General features: G+C 40.4%; 2 protein-coding genes across 3 annotated transcripts; one reads left to right on the top strand and one right to left on the bottom strand.

Moving 5' to 3' along the window:
- Window positions 1-268: 268 nt before the first annotated feature.
- tex2l (testis expressed 2, like) lies at window positions 269-19030 on the bottom strand. Of its 2 annotated transcripts, XM_059324004.1 has the most exons (13): window positions 18928-19030; window positions 15338-15440; window positions 12821-14225; window positions 10111-10311; window positions 9328-9652; window positions 8036-8313; window positions 6367-6516; window positions 6159-6258; window positions 5428-5560; window positions 4024-4161; window positions 2394-2603; window positions 810-930; window positions 269-716 (listed from the first exon to the last, which is right to left on the bottom strand). In XM_059324004.1, the coding sequence occupies exons 3-13, from the start codon at window positions 14192-14194 to the stop codon at window positions 543-545; spliced, it is 3204 nt and encodes a 1067-aa protein (XP_059179987.1). In that variant the 5' UTR covers window positions 14195-14225; window positions 15338-15440; window positions 18928-19030; the 3' UTR covers window positions 269-542. The 2 variants fall into 2 exon arrangements, with proteins under 2 accessions (XP_059179987.1, XP_059179986.1); XM_059324003.1 differs by lacking the exon at window positions 15338-15440 and having other exon boundaries at window positions 18928-19025.
- A 2127-nt stretch (window positions 19031-21157) lies between these two features.
- neurl2 (neuralized E3 ubiquitin protein ligase 2) lies at window positions 21158-24061 on the top strand. The gene is made up of 2 exons (XM_059324906.1): window positions 21158-23150; window positions 23946-24061. Exons 1-2 carry the CDS (start codon window positions 22373-22375, stop codon window positions 24059-24061), a joined length of 894 nt encoding a protein of 297 aa, XP_059180889.1. The 5' UTR covers window positions 21158-22372.
- The last annotated feature ends 609 nt before the right edge of the window (window positions 24062-24670 follow it).

Here is a 24670-nt window from a genome sequence, read left to right as displayed (position 1 = left end):
AAGAGCTACACTTACGCTATTAATGAAATCTTTTAATACATCACAATATGATGTTTAAGTGACTTTCTGAGACATATGGTTATCCATAAAACATGTAAGTTCATTCAAGTATGTGCAGGAACTGAAAAAAAGGTCTCTTAAAAGATTCACAAACATATTTTCTGCATCTATATAAAAGGTTAAAATGTAACATTTATAGAAAGTATGTGCTTTTTGTGTGATGAAAGTTTCATATTTACGCCACGCATTTGAGAACAAAACTGGCAAGTGTTTTCTAACTTTTATTTAATAATGTCCATCATCTTATGTCCAAAGTGATCTGTAATTGTCAAAGCAGCAAAAACATATATTTATATATAATCTCATAGGGATCATTCACATGTAAACATTTGAAAAGGTATCACTTTGTTGTACAGTAATCTGTTACAAACTCTCCATCTGCCACCCACAGCGTTAAACGTCAGACCTTTCGAACTTCATGTTCTCGTTCTTCTGTTTCTTCCCCTTTTCCTCTCTGTAAATAAGATCATCGTCATGAGGCACTAGTCAGACTCTGCCCCAGAGACCTCAGCTGGGATCCTCTCTATGGATTCTGTGGAGGAGCTCTGAGACCGTTGGGACTGAGAGAACAGGTGCTGGGAGGCTTGAGGGCTGTCGACCCCAGAGTGCATCAGGGGTAAGTAGATGTCATCCATGTTTGGCAATACAAACACTTTCTAGTAGAAGAAAAAACATGGTTGTGAGGAAAGCTGTAAAAATAACAGCATTGTACATAGTAAGTGCTGTTTTTTTGTTATTTTTTTGCATACCTGGAACTCGTCCTGCAGTTTCTTTTCAATCCACTCGGTCACATGACAAAAAGTCACCTCCCTCTCTCCTAGTTTGGGACGGACATGCAGGTCCAGCTTGGGGGGCACACAGAAGCTGTACCTACAGAAAATAATCATGTATAAATTATAGCATTTTAAGTAGCCATTTATTTATTTTTATACTTATTTATTACATCACATGTCCTTGCTCTTGTTTTTGTCCTTGTTTTTTAAATGTTTACTCATGTTGTTTTGTGTTATGATTGTCATAACTATGCACCTTATGCAGTGGCGCTTTCAATTTTGTTGTATAGTGAACTATATAATGACAATAAAGACTATTTGATTTGATTTAAAATGGCAGAATCACATCTACATTGAATCGCTTTTTTTAAGCCACATTTCAGTCTCATGCTGTCTTCGAGCTTAAAAAGTGCTCAACTAAAATGTTCGAGATGAGGTGCAAAAAGTGAGTCACACACACGACATGTTGCTGAAGACAGCGAACAGATTTAGATTTGAATCAGCATTTGAGTAGTTTTGTGCAGTGCATTTATGACATGCAGTTACTGATATATCAGAGTGAAATTGATTCTTTAAAAAAAAAATCACTTAATAAGTAATAAGTACGTAAATGCAAAAATAGGTTTAAGGACATTTAAAGTAGGACCATTACATAGTCTGTCAACCAGAGAAAGAAATACAGAAATATCAAAATATCCTACTAAATATGTCTCTTTATGAAATAAAATTATATATAAATGATATTGTTTGATATATTGATATATCATTATTAGATATTTTTAAAACTCCCAAATTTCAATCTGGTCTTACAACAATTCAGTGACTGTTTGTTATATTCCAAAGCTAAAGAAAAATAGAATATATTGTTTAAGAAGAAATATAATATAGTATAAAATACATAATGTGAAAAATGTAAACATCATATTGTAAAATAAAATATTGGGTTTGGGTTTCAAAAACTGGGTAAACAAAGGAGTTATTCTAAACAGAGCAAATATTTGATGATTAAATTCTGAAATCAACCTCTAAAATAATTTATTTTTTACACACAACTTCAAACTAAATTAAGTTTCAGAAGTTACTGATTGCAGTCTTCCAGTTAAAGCCACAACCTCCAGTATGTATATATACAGTACAGGCCAAAAGTTTGGACACACCTTCTCATTCAATGCGTTTTTCTTTATTTTCATGACTATTTACATTGTAGATTCTCACTGAAGGCATCAAAACTATGAATGAACACATATGGAATTATGTACTTAACAAAAAAAGTGTGAAATAACTGAAAACATGTCTTGTATTTTAGATTCCTCAAAGAAACCACCCTTTGCTTACTAGAATATAAGACATGTTTTCAGTTATTTCACACTTTATTGTTAAGTACATAATTCCACATGTGTTCATTAATAGTTTTGATGAATTTACAACGTCAATAATCATGAAAATAAAGGAAACGCATTGAATGAGAAGGTGTGTCCAAACTTTTGGCCTGTACTGTATATATATATATATATATATATATATATATATATATATATGCTCTAATGGCTCAGGATTTACCATATCCTGTCTGTAGGGGGCGCCGGGATGTTGACGACTAAAGTCCCTGTCAGCTCTTGAACCTCCACTGTGAGCAGCAGGGGCGTGTTGGACATCTCCTCAAACTTCTTTTTAATGAACTCGTTCTCTGTCGCCTTCTGGAAATACTTGGATTTAGCGATTTTGTCCACAAATCTCAAAATCTTCCTTCCAGTCTTTCCGCCCCCTGTCCTGTAAGAGAGGATTAGAGGAGAGGAGATTTAGTGTGCAGATGCTGAAGTCAAAGTTTGAGGAGAGCTGGGAGTCGGAAAACTGTATAGAAGTCCATTTCTGCCAGTTAAAGAGAAAAATGAGATGAAATCTGAGCCTTGTGATGTAGGAAAAAAGATTGTTTAAGTGATTATAATGAAAAATATTTTCGAAATAATGAGAAAATAATGATTTGCTATCTATAAAATTATAACTTGGAAATAATGATTTAATATTTCAAAGTAATGAGTTCATATGGTAAAAAATATCAAACTTTCACAAAATAATGAGAAACTTTTCAAAAATCATGACATATCTGAAAATAATTAGTAACCTTCTAAAAAAGATACTGAGTTGTTATTTTAGAATACTATATATTAAAAAAAAACATTTAAATCATCAAAATAAAACTTAAATATTTTAAGTAATTATTTTGTTTGCTTTATTGATATTTCTTTTTTATTTAAATTCAGGATATGATATTCAGTATTTTTTTCCTCAAGAGTTTCTCATTATAAAGACAAAATTTTCTTCTTCATCACATTGGCGGAAATGGTCTTCCATAGAATGTCAATGAAAAGAAAATCACAGCCATCTGGACTGTGATGTCACTGCAGTTTATTTGCAGCTTTAGAATAAAGAGCATTCACAACCCAGACGGGTGGAAATCACACTTAAAGTCACACTTTCTTCCTTTTTACGTAGCTATTTATGCAAATGTGTTTTGACTTAAGTTTCAAACCACAGTTGCAGTTGATGGAACCTTAATATTCTTTCATTAACACAACCTACCTTGAACATATTTTTGTGTTGAATGGAAATAGTCATGAACTAAGTAAACATGTACACACAAATAGGCAGTATTTTTGTTTGATACTACACCATATATATATATATATATATATATATATATATATATATATATATATATATATATATACACATATACAGTACAGGCCAAAAGTTTGGACACACCTTCTCATTCAATGCGTTTCCTTTATTTTCATGACTATTTACATTGTAGATTCATCAAAACTATTAATGAACACATGTGGAAATATGTGCTTAACAAAAAAGTGTGAAATAACTGAAAACATGTCTTATATTCTAGTAAGCAAAGGGTGGCTACTTTGAGGAATCTAAAATACAAGACCTGTTTTCAGTTATTTCACACTTTTTTGTTAAGTACATAATTCCATATGTGTTCATTCATAGTTTTGATGCCTTCAGTGAGAATCTACAATGTAAATAGTCATGAAAATAAAGAAAACGCATTGAATGAGAAGGTGTGTGTCCAAACTTTTGGCCTGTACTGTGTGTATATATATATATATATATATATATATATATATATATATATATATATATATATATATATATATATATATATCTCAGTATTTACCCATCAGTAGCTGGTGTGGATCCCTTATCTCCCACTGGACCCTGAGGCTCAGAGAGAAGCAGCTCCTCCTCATCAGATGAACCAGCGCTGGAGGACTCCTCATCACTGTCCGCCAACACGCTGAAGATGGGCCTGCAGCTGGGAGGACGCACGGACAGACGAGTTAGGAGTGGGTGGATGTGCCTCAATACTACAGAATATTCATCATTTTCTGACATTGAAATGTGAATCTTGGCAATACAGACTGACTTATGGACAGATGCATGTACAAGAAAACAAACAAAGTGTCTTTGTGGCTTGATAACTTCAACAAACAAGTTTTCTATCTCTGCATAAAGCTTCCGATGAACCGCAGAGAGCTAATATAAAGCTTTTCCTGGACTCTAATCCCTTCCACTGCAGGTCTATGACAGGCATGGCTACGCTAATCAATGTAATGTGGAGCTCTGCTCTGTAGATCAGAGGCTACGGGGATAAAGGGATAAAAAGAGAGGTGTGTAGGTGTGTGTGTGCACTATGATAAGAATGAAAATACAGGGTTTATTGCTAGGTGGGCTACATGGCCTGGGCAATATGCCAAAATACACATCAAGATGATAGAAAATGATTTCTTAAAGGGGTACTACACAAATTGTATTCATCACAGGGGGAACTACTTAACCTGTACAAACAGCCACATGATGTCTTTCTTGGTGTATGGAGAGAAATTACACCTGGTGAAGACATCAGGTGGGTAAGGTCTAACTTAAGGCACTAATGTGTTGCATGATGGGGATTGGAGGCTTGTTTTACTTATACCACAGACTCTATAAAAGAAGTGGATATGCCTTTGGGCCTGAAAACTTAAACAAATGCAGAAGTTTCTTAAAGCTGCATTCTGTCTAACCTCCAGCAGGGGGCAACTACAGTGACTGCACAAAGAAGTCAGATTGTATTGAAGTCTATGAGAAAATGACCCTAATTCTCAATTGATTAACTACCTCAGTAAACATTTTCCTAACGAGTCTCAATTGCTAATATAAATTCCTTTTGTAAATTATTATGTAAATTACCATTTAAAGTAAAATAGACGATAAAGCAGGGTAGGCTTTAGGTTATGGGGTATACTTTGTGACATGTTGCCACCATGTCCATGTTTTTGTCAATGGACGTCAACCTGTTTTGTCCATAAGCTCTTTCACAATTAAATTTCCAGTAAATGTAAAAATCACAGTATATATACAAATGAACTGGCATATGTGACAGAAAATGCCAATATCACCTTCATTTTATTTTATACACACGAGGAGATACATACCAGTTGGGAAATCACAAAATGCTGCATATATATATATTAAAAACTATACAGAAGAGTATGTAAAAGTTGACAGGGTGTGTGTGTGTGTTTGTGTGCATAGTGCTGACCGTGGGCTACCGGTTTCAGTCGTACAGTCTGCTTCGTGACCGCCCTCTTTACCCAGCTTGGACAGATTGAACTTAGTCTGCAGGGTCATCTGCAGGGCACCGGTGTAGACCAGCTGCAGCTCCACCCACAGGCCTGCAGAGGGCAGCAGATAGAGGTCAACGACAGCCTACCAAAATCAAGACAAACCTCACACACACACACACACACACACACACACACACACACACACACACCTCAATTCGGACACGCACACTGCTTACTGGGCAGATTAACCAGCTTTTACAGTGATTATCAAGCCTTGAAATTAAATTTATAACAAATTACGACGGATTATAAATCCCCTTTAAGAGCTGAAAACGGGATAATTTGTTGACGGGCGGTTGTGTAAGCGAATTGGGCAGAGAAACGGAAAAAATCATGAGGTTGCACACGTAGACGCATGCTGACACACTTTAAAATCCCTCGTCATTAAGAGTGCCGTCTGCCAGATTGCCTGATTTTAAACTCTCTCTCACACACACAAGCCAATATGCTCTAAATTTTGAAGGCCGTGGCGTAATAGCTCTGCTGCTCTGTGAGATTACAACAGGATAACAGCGTCTGATCTGATGCTTGGTAGTACTCAGCTATAATCAGGAGCAACAGGTCATCTCCTCAATCATCTTTTGTATATTATATTGGGAGTGTTTATATATAATTTTTAAATATATGATCTCCAGTCTGTACTCGCCTCTGTGGTTGACCTCTGGTCTGGAGGTAGTGGTGATTTGTGGCATAGAGCAGCCCATATCCAACTCAGTCAGAGTCAGCTCATTCATAAAGTAAGGCAGCTGTAAAAAAATATCATAGTTTTAATAATATACAATACATCTCATGTATCGTTTTCCTTTTTTGTGTCTTGAAAATGACAAAGTAACTTTTAACAAAACTGCTCGCACTCTGATTTTGCTCAGCTTCTTTTGGATCTTGCAGGAAACCACATCGGCCCAGTGCTTCTCTCGCAGGAAGTCCCAGAAGATTCGACCAATTAGAGCATTAGCCCACGCAGTCTGGCTCGTCCCAGGTTGCTCGGCTAGATCACAGGTACACTGTAAAAAAAAAACACACCCGAGTAACAGCTTACCAAGGACAAAACAACTGCATGTATAGTACAATTTGGTACAGGTACGATTTGAAAAAATCAATGTAGCCCTCAGGTCTGAAAAGTGAAGCCAATTAGGAAGTGCCTTACACCTGTGTTCTTTTTAATGACCAGCAGGGGGAGACTCCAGTGGATGCAAAAAGAAGTCTGATTGTATAGAAGTTTAGAGAAAGTGACCCTACTTCCCACTTGATTTATGACTTCAGTAAAAAATTTTCCTAATGAGTTTATGCTCTCAATCACTTGCTTCAAGTCTTCTCTAATGTGCATGGTGTTAATTTTGTAAATGATGTCTTTGGTTGGTTGTTGTCCATATTTTTGCCTTAGCTTAACTATTCTGTTTAGTTTCAGTTCATGAAAGTTAAATGTAACATTTTGGCTAGCTTTCAGTTGCACTAAAAGTCACTCTCAGGAGTTTTCTGTTCATTTACTTAAGCAGTGTAAGTGTAAGTACACTTTGTTTCAACCCTGTTTTCTGCTAGCCAAAATTAGCTTCCAAATTATCACTCTTAACGTGAATTATGGATCCACCTTGCTAACCAACCTAGCTAGGTAGTGCTAGCGTAAGCTGGAAACTCATGTTGTGTTCCAATACCCATACTTCCCGTACTTACTATACTTAGTTTGAGTACGCACAGTGTTCCGATTCCGATCGCGGCAAATAGAAGTGTACCTAAAGGACCCGGATGTTGCCCTCATAACGGTCAAAACGCTGAGTGTGGAACGATGTACACTATACTCACTCAACGGCCGCCATCTTGTCTATGTAGTTGAAGAGGCGGAGCCAGGCAGAGCCGCTCAGCTCGAAAAAATTTTTTGTAATGGCGGCCGAAACAACAGCGGAGCATTGTCTGTCAACATCAGGAGGAGTAGGTAACGTTGCGGACGACGCCGGCGCATTCTCCACATTTGCTGCGTTAATGGAGCCATATTGCCGGATTGTAGAAGTAAAGATTAAACAACACAAAGGGTCATTTTTTCGCCGTTCAAAGCGGGAAGTTTTTCGTGGGGGCGAGCGTAATTTCCGGTAAGTGCACCATGGAGTATTAGATTTGGAACAACACTCACCTGCTGAAATCTGCGTACTTAGTAAGTGCGGATAGTGTACTGCGTTTAAGTGTACTCATGGAAGTATGGGTATTGGAGCGCTCCTCCCCAGCTCCACCCACTCGTCCAAATATGGTCACTTCTGGCTCCAATGAAAAACAAGATGCCAAAGTCGAGGCTTCATAAAGACAATCCACAAACTAATTGGTAACACCATGGCAGCAATAGTCATTTACAGTCTATCATAAAAACAGAGAATGAAGAGTAGAGTATTTTCATAAATGCTGAAAATGCCACAATGCCATTTTTTACTAGTCATTTCTGTGTCACTTTCCTCTTGACACACACGATAGAAACTATCCAGCTCTAGAATGTTCCTTCATTCGCTTCACTTAATTGTATCTCCAAGCATGACTTACATTCCCTTTGATGGTGGGGCTTGTCTCTGTGCTGCTGGCTCCAGGACTGGAGAGGGGGGTCAACTCCTCTGTGGCCAGAAGGCGAGCCATGTAGCCGGGATAGTCTAGCAGGGAAAGGCCTCTGGTGCTACTGGAGGTCTGACCGACAGGAGCTGCAGGGATGCAGGGGACCGGAGGTGCGAAGGGGGCGTCGTCGTCACTGCTGCCCACTCTGCTGGAGCCTCTGCTGGTCGGGACGTTTCCTTGGACACTAACACTCTGTGCCGGTGCTGGATCACCTGGGAGAAAACAGGCAGCATTGAGTGTTGGTTAAGAGGACGTTCCTGGCAAAATGCACCATTTCGCCATTTCACCATTCTCCACATTAACCTGTTGAGAATAATATTAATCCTCTCATCTAATGAGATGTCAAACCACAATGTCAAACTATTCCTTAAAAATCATTAAACAAAAACCTCTTCTCTTCCAAAAATTCTTAAGAGTGTGACAGAGCATCTGTTTTCATATTGAGCTCCTAATTAATGCATTAACCAAGAGTGTCAAAATAAGCTGTGACAGATGACGGATCAAAAAACAAATTTGTGTTGGAAAATAAAATGCAAATTAGTATTATATATTCACACTCAGTAATTGTCTTCAAAACACACTAAAAGCTGTTTTATTCTGATGCCTTTGCCCTGTCATGGCACCAAACAACTCATCAGTGTGTTCCCTCATTTTTTTTTACATTTCTGATTGTGCACGAATAGAAGAAACCAGATCAGTGGTGGAAAAAGTATTCAGATCCCTTACTTACTTACAAGTAAAAGTCCTGCATTCAAAACTTACGTAAAAACACAAAAGTATCAGCTTCAAGATGCGCTTAAAGTATCAAAAGTAAAAGGAGTCGTTACACAGAATGTCCACACTCAGATTGTTATATGTATTCCAAATATACTATAAAATTATTTGTATTGATGCATTTATGTAAGCAGCGTTTACATTTTGTAAAGATAGGAATCATTGTTAACCACTTAATATACTGTTAAGTATATTATTATTAAATATACTATTTGTATTATATATTCACACTCAGTAATTGTCTTCAAAACACACTAAAAGCTGTTTTATTCTGATGCCTTTGCCCTGTCATGGCACCAAACAACTCATCAGTGTGTTCCCTCGAAAGGGATTGGCTTTGAAATGCAAAGAATTGGAGCATGTAATCCATAATCCACACATATACGGCATTTGTATAGATGCCTTATCGGGAAGCCTTCTCTTCTCTAATGCATTATTAACGTCTCTCATACCCGATCTGAACACACATCTGCCAGGCTTCTGTCTGTCCCTCTCCTTCTCCCTCTCTGTATCCATGGACACAAGCAGGAAATGACGAAACCACTCTTCTTTCTCTCTGCCTGTGCGGCCGAAGAGGTAAAGAGTGGTGGGAACGTCGTGTTTGAAGGAGCTTTGTTTTGGACTTGCAGGTTCGGCTCCCTGTTCCTCTCCCCAACTCTCCTCCGACCTTTCTCCCTCATCCTCCTGGGAGTTCGCTCCTTGCGCCAGTTGGATGCAGATGGGATACTTTGGGTTCCACATCCTCTTCCGAGCCAACACAGATGGCAGCAGGAATACCTTTGGGGGACAGCGACAGAGTTGTGTTGTGTCAAAGCAAAAAGAAAGCTGTTAAATGGGTAAAGGAGTCAGATGACCCATTTATGGATTATTAATTCATTCTAACAAGTTCAGCCAATATTACAACTTTATAACAACCCAATTAAACCTTATTTCCTCAATCTTTGTTTATTTTCTCTCAGGCATTGCTTGCAATTTCAGACATTGTAATAAATGTAAATGTAACTCCGACATCCATGCATTAATTAGTCAAATAATCCAATGCATTCATTTACTGTCACATAAAGTTGAATTTGAAATTGACTGCAGCTCTGCCCTACATACAGTATAAGACCACCACCAGAATAACAAAATATATCAGGCCTTTACTTTCCTTTGTACATCCCATTAAATAAGAAAAACAGCCTCAAATACAGAACGAAAAAAATCCCATAAGTCATTTAACTTAGTCACCATACTTTGCTCTTTGCAAGCTGAAAGCAGCGGGACTTGACAAAGGCAGCCTCCTGTATTCTCTCATCGTACGCAGCCCTGCGGCTGATGTTGTTACGCGGGGAGTCCAGACGGAGACAGGAGCCCTCCAGGGTGGCAAACACCGAGTGAGTCATTGCTGGATGGCAGGTTTCTGGGTCGTAATCATGTATCTCATTCATCCAGCCCTGAAAAGGCAGAAAGTAAGTGTTAATTTCAATTAACACCATGCAAAGTTTCAAGATAGTAGGTTTTTTTTACATTTCTGATTGTGCACGAATAGAAGAAACAAGATCAGTGGTGGAAAAAGTATTCAGATCCCTTACTTACTTACAAGTAAAAGTCCTGCATTCAAAACTTACGTAAAAACACAAAAGTATCAGCTTCAAAATGCACTTAAAGTATCAAAAGTAAAAGGAGTAGTTACACAGAATGTCCACACTCAGATTGTTATATGTATTCCAAATATACTATAAAATTATTTGTATTGATGCATTTATGTAAGCAGCGTTTACATTTTGTAAAGATAGGAATCATTGTTAACCACTTAATATACTGTTATGAGGTTTAATTTTTAAAAAAAAAGTGTAATCACTTAAAATGTATCATGTTTTTCATGTTAAATCTTGACCTGAAAAGTACCTCAAAATTGTACTTAAGTACAGTACTTGAGTGAATGTACATTCCACCCATGCACTGAGCGTGCTTTGGAGGTGCTGTAAGGTGTATTTTGGATCTTTGGACAGCCAAGCTAATCAGTTTCTTCATGCTATGTTAAGCTAAGCTAACTAGCTGTTAACCACCAGTCTAGACACATAATTGTAGAAGCAAAAATGAGCTAGCTTTAGAGTGGTATCAGTCTTCTCTCAATGTCAAGAAATATTAATATCGGGACTTACATTGGGTTACTGTAAATAATGTATCATAATATAGCACATGTCATAGTGTAGTGTTACTGTGTTGGCTTTAAAATCCTTTGAAATATAAGTAAAATTAAGAAGCTTTACGACACTTTGCATGCTCTGGAATATATGCCGAAGTGTTCATTAGGATGGATGTGAGCTAGATGTCCTATAAAAATCACTTTTGAGAGCTTGATGCTCCCTGTTAATGCTCCAACCGGTTAACTAATAAACAATGCATTATTCATACTGAAATTGTATTTGAACTTTATTCAAAGCAGTGCCAGCCTCTGCCCTCGTCTCAGAAGTTTGCCCACAATCAAACACGTCAACTGTTCTGTCTGCCGTTTGATTAACAGACGCCTCACAAACTTCGAGTCTCCGACTTTCCCATTTCAACAGCCATCAGACTGAAAACAAACCTGCTAATGACCAAACAAGACAATTATCTCAATACTGAGACAGTAACCCCCCTATTTCCAGCCAGCGCCACCGCTTTCTACTCCACTTCCCCAACCTGCTTCCCCCCTGACAAATCACAGCTTCCTCCTGCCTGTATTCCCACTAATTGCCTCTGGAACTGACAGTGTTTGGGTGGTAGCTGTCCTCTCCAGTTGCCCTGTGTCAGGCTCAGCCAGGAAGAGAACAGTAATTACCACAGCGGCTCAGGCGGTTTTTAGTATTGAACATTTTAATTGCATTCTGGGCATCTTTGCACTGTGCCACTTTTGGAAGCTTTTCTCTGTGAAGGAAACAGTCAGCAGAGGTGATAAAGTGGCACGCCGGCTTGACACTGTTCTTTTAGAGCGAAGTAGCATGGGTGAAAACTATTTACAAGTCCTAATGTTGCTGTAATTGGAATAAACATGCTATTTAAAGTGCATTCATAAATCAGTCACATTCATTCTTTCTCTAGCCGTTTCACTAAATTTGCCGTCTTTGTGCTAAGCTAAGCTAACTGGCTGTAACTTCATTCTGAACAGACAGACGTGAGAGTGGTATCAAACCTCTTGTACAACTGCAATAAAGCAAATAAATGTATTTCCAAAAATGCCAACTATTGGCTACAACAGATAAGGATTTGGTTGAACTACACTAAATATAAAATCCACTATCTAATGAAAATGAAACAGTATTGGACAGAGACTGAGATGGCTGAAAATACCATAGAGAACAAAAATCTGACACTTTCCTCCTTAAAGCTCGACACAACTTCCACGTTCAGTGTCTGCACTTCTGTGGACTTATTGGACATGGATCCATTCATACTACAATTAAGGGTAGCATTTCCATACTTCCTTCTAGGTGATGGCTGCAATGCAATGAATGAAATAGAGGAAGAAGTAGCAGGGTTTCTAAAGAAGTAGCAGGGTTTCTAAAGAAACGCAATGGTTGCTGTTTTAGATGCATGATGACAGGTGTTTTAAACAACTTGGTAACATTATTATACAGTGGTTGGTTCCGTTTAGGCACCAAAAAAGTTTAGGCCTAAAACAAATTACTTTTAGTAGGAATACATACAAATCAAGACCAGTTTGTCTGTGTCTGATGTTTCTGGCTGAACAACAAGAAGAGCCCAAATTAAAAAATATAATGTCTGACCCTTAAAGAGAATAAGACCAGGGACGGATAAAAGCATATCAGTGCAACTAGACTACACTAGAGTGTGGAACAAGAGCTGGAACCTTAATTGCACATGCACACTCGGCTGCATGTGGACTTCAACATAGGGGTTGCATGGACCCTCACAGACATAGAAAGTATAAATTGCCCTTCAATGATTCATCTGATTTACCTTGAGGGTGTCAGGCTCAGTGCAGGCAGTGCCACCTGTTAGAATCCCCTCTCCCAACAGAGTCTGTGCTGGTCTGTATGGTGGAGCAGAGCAACGAGACCTGGGGGAAGCCATCCTAATGAGCAACAGTCCTAGGAGGAAGCCAAACGCTAATCCCAGAGCCAGGCCAGAGAAGTATGGACTGAGAGGTAGGATGAAATAGCCATAGGACAGCACTGCCACACAGAATAAACTCATGCGTGGCAGAGGATGAGGTGGCTGAGAAAGGGGAGCTGACCTAACCCGTGGTGCTGCAAAGGTGGGTGATGTCCTCGTCTGCCTGGGAGTCTCTGTGGCTAATACTTGCATCACGTCACCATCGGTACATATTTCCAGCTCCTCGTCCCTTCGGTGGTGTCTGTTGTGATGCAAGGGGCAGGGGCCACGCTGGCTTCTCCCAGGATGTCTAACAGAAGGCCAGTCAAACACGGGCAAAATATCAGCGTCCGTTTTCCTAGTGTTCCTTACAGGAGACTCAGAGAGAACCGTGTCTGTGCTACTTTCACGGCCCAAGCCTCTGGAGCTGGCTTGATGAGCCCCCTGGCTCTTACACTGGAGTTTGGGGCTGCCTACGCTCTCCTCCCTCCTGATCTTACTGAACATGCTGCTCAGAGGCTCCTGCACGGCCTCCGACAGCTTCCTCTTGGTGTCCTCCAGCTCCATTTTGAAGAAGCCCCCTCTTCCCTCTCCACTTGGGGAGATTGCGCTAGGGGAAGGGGGCGCAGTGCGAGAGTCCCCATTGCTGCGGGTTTTGGATTGGGTAAGCTGCTTCCACAGGTGAAGGTTGAGGCGGGAGTCCGACTTTGACTGCGACACCTCGGGTTCTGAGCGGGAGATCTCGGTGGAGATCGACTTTACGAGGCTGAGAAATGGTTTCGGTCTGAGGGTGGAGCCTTCCTTGAGCTCCAGCTCTGTGGAGAGAGACTTGACCAGGCTTGAAAGAGGTCGGTGGGTGGGTGAAGGAGGGCCTGGGGAGAGGAAGCTGGGGCCAGTGGCGGAGCAGTTGCCCAGAGAGCCAGGAGACGAGGGGGAAAGGGGGACGTGGAAGGCCTGGGACTGCAACTTTCTGTCATCCTCAACAGAAAGCTGCCTCTCCCTGGAGAGAGATATAGAGGGGTAGTCGTCATCGCGGTCAAGGGAGAAGATAAGCTCACTGTCGTCCAGGCTGTCCCATTCTCCTTCTGTCCCAGTCAGCTGGATCACAATCCCTCGAGGGAGATGCCTCTTGGTCCCAGCGACGGGGGCGAGGCCAGGAGCCTGCTCCTGCAGAGGTCCACCACCTCCTCTCCCTTTATCCTCTCTTCTTCTTTCCCCATTTGTTCCACTCTCTGCCATTTCGTGACTTTACATCACACAGCCAAGGCACCTAGTCAGTGAAAGAGAACAAATAAAGAACCCGGTCAGCTACATTATTAAGCCTCGGAGGCGGAACAAATAAAGGCAGTGAGAGAATGAGCCATGGAGAGAGAGGACTGGCATCTTTTCTATGCTTGTGCCTCATTTTCACAGGAACTGCTTACCAGTGCCAACTCCGCATTAACGTGTGAATGTCACGTAGTTGAGCTCTGAAGAGTTGTGGAAATCTACATTAATCTGAAGACTAGCAAGCATGAATCAGATCCAAGTAAGCACCTCCCTCCCATAGCTGTCGCTCCACATACCGAATGGGTTTTTAGAAGGCATGCAAAAATAGACAAGACAGTCTGTTTCCCCCCAAATGTTCCACAAACTAGGGCAGCTCAGGCTTGGATCTAATGTCTTTTGGGGCTGATTGGATGTAAAATTCATTTGATTTATGAGCTTTATGCACACATAAATATGAAATGAAAAGGCATAGGGTGAAGATGCAGCTTTTCAGTGTAACACAAAGATTGGTTGAAACTGTTATTTCTGGACAAACACAATGTTTTCATGAAAAAAAGGCATTACCACACTCCCGAAAGAAGTATTTAGCACGCCATCACCCTAAGGATACAACTAGTGTCTCACCAGCCAGTCTCACCCCCAACAGAGCTAACTGTCAGCTGAGTCACAGCCATCCTTCTGGTGTCTTCTCAAGCTGTTAAAAGAGTTACTTATGTAACCCTGAAATAGTGAGGGGAGCTCAAATATGTCCTCTGTCATTCCCTCCATGCGTTTTTCATGCATCAGCAGCATTATAAAGCCACCACATAATGACTTGTCAAAATGATGCTCACCAAATCTAACAGTGAACAGAGAGGCGATGTGTGCTATCAGCTGTCATTTAGTGGGATAAAAGAGCAGCTCTGCATCACTGGACACAAGCTGGGAAACAGCACAAAGCCCCAGTGGCGACCCTTTTATTCGCTGTCTCTCTGGGTCAAGTGCCCTGCTCTTCATGCAAGTTAAACCCCTACCTCTGACTGGTGCCATTTACGTAACCGTATTACAGAGCTGTGTGGCACAATTTCAACCAATTCCACAGCAGCTGGTGGATTCTGAGTAATCTGCTCTCACCCAAAATGGACGGTGGGGAGATAAACCTCACAGACACACATGCGGCCAGGCGGCATTAGACCTTCCTCACAGCTTTTCAAAGGGTGGGGACAGGGACCCGGACCTGCAAAGTGCCAGAAAACACACACATGCACTCACACGCACAGCAGACAGGCTAAACCACCGTTAAGCTAGCATTGTTTCGTCCAAGCTAATTGTGGAACACTAACAGAACAGGCCAATGTTGCCATATTGTCAAGCTAGTTTGGAAGCTGCTTTATATGGACTCCAGATGCTGCTGTGTGGTTATTTTTTAAACTAATCCAAATGTAGCAAATCACTACAGCTCCAAGTCAGTATTATAGCATCGCATCATCGCAATTGGTCATGAGATAAATCTTTCCTCCTAGTGTAAGGACCAAATCAACAAGTTAAGCTTCATCTTTCGTGCATTGAGTGTTACAAAAAACACTGTAAAGAGGGTTTAAAACTACAACATGTTGGTTCGGTGACACAGTATCAAATAAGAGTCCACAGCCATGCTAGCAGCGCTATGAGCTTAATACTAACATTAGCATGCTATAGAATAAAAGAAAATTAATCTAAGTCTCTTGTTTTTTTAACTATTCTTCGGCAAATTATTTACACTTAGGTGTAGGTAGGTGGAGAGGGAGTGTAACAATAACCACATAATATGAGAACAGAAAGAAACAGAATTTTTCAAGATGACGTATACGACACACAATATTAATAACATGGTATCAATATCTAATTCTTTAAATTAGCCTACAGCCTGACCGATATGGTATTTTTGAGATTGTTCCATTAGATTTTAGAGGGGGTAAAATTCACTAATTACTGATATGTTGTATATGTATTTTTTAAGTTGGAATTCAATTAATGTGGATAGTAAAATTATCTTATCGATAAATCAGGCACTCCGTTTTAAAAGTGTTTATTGTCAATACCAGTATATCACGACACCCCCTTATGGCAGCATAAATAGCCAATTTTAAAATACATGTTACTCTATGTCTTGGAAATGCCAGTGTGGGGTTTTTGTTTTATTTTTTCTATTATTATTTTTAATTTTATTTTATTATGGGGTCTTTTTATGTCTGAATGCTTTATTTTGCTTTGTCTCCTTTTTTACTCACCTTACAGTCCTGTATATGATAACTGACTACTCTGGTTAAGTGGATATACATTGTTAAAAAACCAACCCATCTTGCAAACTGGGTGCCTGTCACGGCTGACTCCCCTCATTCTTTCCATTGGGTGTTTGGTTTAACTGTGTAGTACTGATTAAAACTCGGGGAGGACAAGGACAACCAAACAGAGGCAAAAGCAGAAGGAAGAGCGAGGTGAAGGCGGTACTGTAATTGCTTTTATTTTTATTAATATCTGCTTCGCCTCCTAGAGCCTGTCATCTGTGGCCTGGGCTTCTAGTGGGAAGTCATTTCAGGTCCAAAAAGCATGATACACTCCAACACAAGGAGAGCCCCTAACTGCTCCATAAGGCTGCGTGTGATACACAGAGTGATCATGTGACAACTGTAGCACGAAACACAGCACACATCTGCTCTGAAAGCACTGCAACTGCAACGTGTTTGATCAATCCTTTACATTCCCAACCAGTGAAAGCATCAGCCTAACAGAATATCTGTGACTCGTGTGTGTGTATGTGTGTGTGTCTGTGTCTGTGTGTGTGTGTGTCTGTGTTTGTGTGCCACCCTCTGATCAGACACGAACAGTAACAATCTCAGATTAACATTAATGCAGGGTTTTACTGTGAAATCTGACAAATCACACAGCCGGATTATGGGCTAAACCAACATTTGGTGGGGTGTGTTTCCAAGCTAGCTCATCTCCGTGACCCAGTGTTGATTGTAGTTATTAGTAACATCACAATCCTTCAGAGTCCCTCGCTATCAGTGCTCTTATTCATATGCTTAAAGTCAGACGCAGATGCTTCGGAACAGGGTGCAGCAGGTCACTGACTGAGTGATGAGTTTCAAAATAGATGTTAACCAATGGGAACCCCTGTGGGGGATTTTAAACCCTAATAAAATGCAACCCTTTCTCTCAGTTGTCAGTTAGCACAGACTGTATGTCTGTGTATGTCTATATCTAAACAAGTATTAGCAAGTATATATATATATATATATATATATATATGACATGTGGTCTCTGGGTCTGGCATTTTCAGGCAACCAAAATGTTACCTCGCCCTAAAGCTAGCTGTGATTTATAGTCTATTTTACTCTAAATGGACCTTAACTTGACTTGAATCAACTCAAGCTCATTAGGAAACTGTTCACGGAGGTAAAAAATCAAGTGAGAAATAGGATCATTATCTCATAGACTCCCATACAATATGACTTCCTTTTGCATCCAGTGGAGTCGCCCCCTGCTGGCCATTAGAAAGAATACAGGCACTTCCACATTGGCTTCTTTCAGACCTGTCAGTCTCATCTGTATTATTTCATTATCACTGAACATCAATGAGATGTATTGTAGTTTTCCACCTGTATGTGCACAGTAGAAGTATGTAATATTGTATAGTGTGAATTTTTTTACTTCTTTTTTTTGTGTAGGTGAAAGGGCCACATATAATTCGGCTCCTTTTTCATAACATACTATTATAAAATGGGCATATAACATAAGCCTGTAGGTTCCCTGTCTGCACCCTCTAATCATTTAATTTATACTGGGTATGTAATAAGAACCTATAGTGTCAATGCAAATCAAAGCACATGCTAGGTCTAGCGGGTAAATCAAAACAACCAATTATTTTCCAGAATCACAGGATCAAGTAATTTCCATCTTGAATGATTTCTTGAAGCACTGTATATCATCTCATGTAGAAGCTGCGCTTGGATCAGTTGAACAAAGTTTAAACGATTAGGGAGTTAATTAAATAACACTTTTTTTTATCTGCAACTATTATGCTAATCAGGTGTAATCTGTCATGTTTAAAACAAACAATTGCTGGTTTCTCAACTGTGAGAATATACGGCTTTTCTTTGTTATATATAAGAGAAATTGATTAACTGAATTTTTAGTCAAATAAAACATGCAGATAAAATATCATGCACGGGTTCTGGGAAGTTATAACAAGCGTTTTTTTCATGTTAATGACAAAATAATTATATTAATTTAAAAAATAACTGACATATTGATGCATAATGGAAATACTTGTTAGTTGCAGCCCTTACATCAGAATGGGTAAACTGTGGGCAGACTGAGCACTAAGTTACTGAAAACAAATATATTAAAAACTACCAAAACATATGACAACAAACAAAACAAACAACCAATCCATAAACAATATGACCATATAATAAGATATGAATGCACACAAAACAGCATATGGTCCCCAACTTGTGCAGTGTTTATTAACAGTATATACGCGACTAAAATTCAGGTCACAGAATTGAGAATTTTCCATCTTCGCCTCCTCTCTCTCTCTTTGTGGATAACTCATATACACAAGACAAGAGTGGCATGCAGACACGACAGCAGAAGTTAAACTGAGAAAATGTTGCAGAATGCAATCAGTGCACACTTTTTTTGCAAACAACATAATGAGATGAAAAATACATACTTACATGAAAAATAATTCTGTGCATTGGAATGTGGCTAAACTCGCCGTTCAGGGATGTCTTCTGCTGGTTCCCTCTCCATTTGTGTGCGCAAGGACTGTGCAGTGAGGAGTCTCAGCGCTCTCTCTCTCTCTCTCACACATAGTCACACACACACACACACACACCTCCCCTTCACCGACTGCCTGCATCCAGATGTGTCATGCGCTGCTGAGAATCACAGCTCACCCAACTGATTATGAAAAGCATGGCCGCGCTGCATGATAATCCAGATTAAGAGTCCTGCAGCCCCAACAGACGCACACACACACACACAAAACTCACCCACACAACTGTGCATCCAGAGTGTAAATGCTGTCTTAATTGTACTAAATACATGGACGGCTAAAGTTCAGCCTCAGGGTTATACAGTATTATAATCTGTTATAGTGTGCAAACATGCAAAACTAAAATGAAAAGTATATCAATAATAATCAAATGCAGAAGTGTCCAAAATGAAGGTGTTTTTTTTTTGTTCCTAATAGCTTTCTTAATGTGCCCAATGTGAAATTTAAAAAACTAAAAAAAAACTTGTGACAATAAAGACAGGAAAAAGAGGATAAAATAATGAATTTTATCCCCCCAATCTCTTTCTCTTCTCCTCCCTCCATTCTGACCTATATAAAACACACAAGGAGCCCTAGAAATGACAATATGAAGAACTGGGCGAGTGGTGTGCAGGCTGCAGCTGGGGTGAGAGACAATAACCCCCATCCATCACTGACTGGAGGAGGTGGTCCTGAACAGCCTGGCTGGATAGAGGCATGACTGACAATATCACCCAAGACTACATATTATGGAAATGTATGCAGTATATGTACAGAACAGCCTCTTTTATTCTAATTGTATTATTTGTTCCAGCAGGGAGGATCCTCAAAAAAGTTTATAAAATTCCTGGATCAAAGCCTGACAGTTACATGGAGGACAGAAACAACCAGGGTCTGTCTGGGACAGAGCTGTGGCCAATCACACACCAGCTGACCACAGCTCTGTCCCACTAGAGGGCCATGCTAATTGTACATGCTGACCTCAAACATGACAACATTATGGTTTTGGACAGCCAGCAGCAGCCACTGAAAGTCAAACTTATTGACTTTGGCCTGGCACGTCCTGTGACTGGTGTTCAGCCTGGTGTCTGTGTGGCAGACCACCTGGTCCAAAGTACCAGAGGTCATGCAGCGTTTTCCATTTAATGAGGCCATCGACATGTGGTCTCTGGGTCTGGTAGCTGCAGTGGCTATTCTACCCTGGGGGGAGATGGACTTTGACGTGCTTGGCCAACCAACAGAATATGTGCTGGACCCTGGATATAGAACAGCGGTTTTGAGACCCCAGAGCAGTTTGTTTATTAGATTGATTTTCTACACTCAGGAGACAAGATACATCAGGCTCATGTGTCTTGGTGACCTTGAGAAAGGGATGAAGATGAGCTGTCGACACCAGAGAGATCAGCATCTATTTGTAAATCTGGTCAAGAAGATGGAAGCAGACTAGCACATCAAAACCCTGGAGCTTTCTTAGACCTTGCAGGGACACAACTACAACAGAAGATGTTTTCGGACCAAATAGTTCTGGGGACTCCCTGACAGGAGATGCCGACTGGGGAGGCCTTTTTTTCTGTTTGCATTTGCAGAGCCAATTTAAACACCAACCCACAACCATGCCCAACAACCAAAAACCTTGAGTCAATAGCTGCATTAATTTATTGTTTATGAAACCACAAATTAGACAAGAATTAGCTTGCTAGCACACCCCACAATCCCTCTGTCTCACTCCCCACAGCTGGCAGTACTACTACTTTGCCCTGAAGAGAGCAGACAGTAGGTCTGGAGACGGATTGCCGGATAGTTAGCTGGGTAGTTAGCTGCCGTCTGCTCTCCTCCAGGCAAAGTAGCAGCAGGGAGTGAGGTGGAGCTCCCGTGTTGAATCCGAATCACCAGGCTAGCTAGCTAACTGGCAAACAGCTGGCTAGTTAGCTAGCTTGCTAATTCCCTCATGCTTTCAAGTGGAACTGGTTAAAAAATGAGCTAAACAAAGTAGTCATCTGGTGATAGCAATGCACTTTCCTACACTGGAACAAAAGTTTGTGGATCAAACATTAAGTTGTCATATATAGCTAATTTAGTGGCTAGCTAGTAAGCCAACAATTAAAATGTAAACCAATCACCATACACTTACGTCACTCAAGCTTCCTCTTGTGCTGGAAGTTTGCCTACTCTGGAAAAAATAGGTGCTACAAAAACATCTCTTAAAAAAGCAATTTAAGAGCTACGATTGTTCCTAGTGCTTGTGGTGCGAACACATTAAACTGGGGTTCTTAGGTGTTGTACTATGTTCCAAAAAATATGAACCATTAATTTATAATACTGCACTGGTATCAGTATTTGTGTTATATTTGCTAGCAGTCACACCATAATTAACTGGTCATATGAGACCAAGTAAGGCTGCAGCAGCAAAACTCCTGAGTATATTGAAGTTAGTTTTTTTTTTCTCTCACACAAATATATCTTTTCATTTTTAAGTAAAAAAAAAAAAAGCATATTTTCTTATTATTATGTTAGTTATGGAGTGCCACTTTAAAGCTCTAATCTTGGCCAGTGATCTAGGTCCCAAATCCTGCAAGGAACTAATTTTCTATCTACAAATTACTTTAAATTAGACTTGTTATGTAACTGATGAGGCCTGTAGCAGGTATTGAGAAGCTCTTAATTAACACACTGTATAATTAATATGACCTGATAAAAACAGTGTGCAGGAGCCTTGACTCTCAGTCATTAATGATGACTATAAAAAGTATCTCCTTATTAAAATATAATTCCTTTTGATATTGTTATGCTATCATTCCATTATCGTGATAAATCTCCAAGTGCTCTCTATCCTGGTATATTACTTAAATTGCTGCTTTACATAAGAATCAAATCTAGGCTGTATTTGCGTGACTATATTTAGAGTGGTGCTATAAAAGGCCTGCTGTTTAACATATCTCCCTGGCATATGGTATTATGATAATTACGCAGCTATTACTTCACTACATGGGTTTGTGAAATTGAATGAGCGCCGGAGCCCGGGGTGATTGTTGCTCCCACTAACCCCACCTCAATCTTAGTGCATGTCTAGTGTGACGAGAGTGCTACTGTGGGCATGTGCAAGTTGGCCACCCCCCCAACACACACACACATACCTTGCCATCTGTTGACATATGCAGCTGTTCAAAAATAGCCCTCTACCAGAAGCTTCTCTGAGTGGCCCACTGATAAGCAGAGCAGGGATCTTGTCCGTGAGAGTTGTTGTGCCTTTACCATGACCACGTGTTGGCGGGCAGTAGTGCGAAACCACTGCAAGACTGTTTGATTGGATAGTTTCAGTAATTCCGTCTTGTTTGTTGTGCTTTTTGACAACTGTCCAACTGAAAATGGAGCCAGTTCCTGACCAGTTTATGGAATTCCACCCGATCCATGGTACAAATGTCCGACTGGACGACTCAGGAACCCAGGCCACTCGTGTGGAGAGCTTTGCAAATGCAGTGTGTTTCAGCAAACACCCCCTGAAGCCCGGGGAGATTTTTCTCATAGAGATCGAGGATAAGGAGCTTGGTTGGTGCGGCCACCTCCGGGTCGGCCTGACTGCCAGGGACCCCGGGAACCTTGAGGTGGTACCTGAATACTCCATCCCAGACCTGGTAGATTTAGGTGACAGCTGGGTTTTCGCAATCACTCGCAACCACAATAAGATCATAGAGGAACTTGGAGCAGTCGGTCAAGAGGCTGGAGACGGAGGATTGGCTGGGGGCCACAGGCTCGGACGAGGGGAGGGTGAAGAGAGACCTGGAGGCGAGGGAGATGGAGGAGGAGACAGCAAACCAAAGACTTTCTTCACTGACTCTCACTTGTACATTGAGAATATTCGCATCCCAAGAGACAAGCTGGTCGGACGGAGCAGGCCTGGATGCTTCAGCCACATCTTGGATGACTTGTACAAGACCAACGCCTTGCCTCCCACAGCCAGACGTAGCCGGATAGGAGTACTGTATGTGCCAAAAGGGCAAAACCTGGGTGATATGCACATTGTCATCAATGGTGAGGACATGGGAGCTTCTGCAAAGGGGATCCCCACAATCCCACCTCCCCATGCTGTGGTGGACATCTTTGCTGCTACTAAGTGTGTCCGAATTGTCCAGGTGGAGTATGGATGTGAGTGTCACAGTGATACCTTTAATTATGGTTGGATTATTAAAAACAGATCCCTTGGGCACAGGCATGTTACTGTGCAACAATCTGCAGGCAAACCAACAGAGAAACAGAAACTACTCAGAGATGTTGCCTGTAGTCATTTTGTGCCTCATTGTGGTTTCACTCTGTGGTTGCTTTGCATCTCTTTAGTTGTTTTGAGTCTCTTTGTGGTGGTTTTATATCCCTTTGTAGTCCTCTTGACTCTCTTTGTAGATGAATTGTCCCTCTTTGTGGTTGTTTTCCATCCCTTTGTAGTCGTTTTCACTGTGGCCCTTTTGATCCTCTTTGTGGTTTTTTTATATCCCTTTGTAGTCATCTTGAGTCCCTTTGTCATTGTATTGTACCTCTGTAGTTGTTTTGAGTCCCTCTGTGGTTGTTTTGTGCCTCTTTGTGGTCGTTTTGCATCTCTTTGTAGTTGTTTTGACTGTGGCCCTTTTGATTCCCTTTGTGGTTGTTTTCTATCAATTTGTTGTCATTTTGAGTCTCTCCGAGACCATTTTGTACCTCTTTGTGATTGCTCTGTCTCCGTTGTCATTTTGCTTCGGATTGTGGTTGCTTCACGTCTCTCTGTGGTTGCTTTGTGTCTCTTTGTGGTTGTTTTCCATCTCAGTCACTACATGCATACATAGGTTCTGGTCCATGGCCCCATTTAGAAATCCGTCCATGCTTTAAAATGTCTACATCATTTTTCTTCACCACTTTTATTCTGCTAATCTGCATTGTTTCTGTTTCTGTCCTCTCTCCAAATTGCTTCAGTTGAGTCTTTGCAGACATTGTGTCGGAAAGCCGTCCAGAAACACATAGTCCACAGGATGGCCATTGACTGGCTCGAGCTGCCAGAAGCACTGAAGCACTACTGCAAGTATGAATAATATGAAAACTACTGCAAGTGAATGAATGATAAACACCTGCAATGGACAGAAACACAATGTCTCAGCTCTCCCACAGTTTCTACAGAGAAAAATTATTTTTATGATGTTTTCATTTACAAAATAAAGCTGTGTTTTGACAGTTACGCCCTTGATCTGTCAGCCAGTCAGTTATAACACTGACATGATTCATCTGAGATGACAACTGTGAACTGAAATAAATGAGTATTTGTTAAGTCGTCTGTCTGTGTCAATCAACTTCCTCCTTACAGTGTAAGTTTTAGGCAGAGCTGTGCATTGAAATTTAGAGGTGCTTGAAGTAAAAAATCAAAACAGGCACATGGAACAATATTTATATCAAAACATTAATATTAAAACTTTTTTTAAAAATAGTAAAACTACTCGTAGTGCTTGTTAGTGTTTTAATTATTCGTATTGTAAAATTTTTAATAATTTCCAATTGAAGTCACACCAGCATAAAAGATCATGACAGTAATTAGAGTAAAACAAGCCATGATATAATACTCGAAACCAGTACACTAAAAAGTGAGTAATTCAATTAAAATTATTTAAAAGATTCCTTGAACCTAAAAACCTGATCTAAGATATAGC

Source organism: Centropristis striata, chromosome 21 (genome assembly GCF_030273125.1).
Source record: "Centropristis striata isolate RG_2023a ecotype Rhode Island chromosome 21, C.striata_1.0, whole genome shotgun sequence".
Lineage (NCBI taxonomy): Eukaryota > Metazoa > Chordata > Actinopteri > Perciformes > Serranidae > Centropristis > Centropristis striata.
The sequence above is the reverse complement of the archived record's forward strand: the minus strand, read 5'-3'. Positions and strand labels throughout refer to the sequence as shown.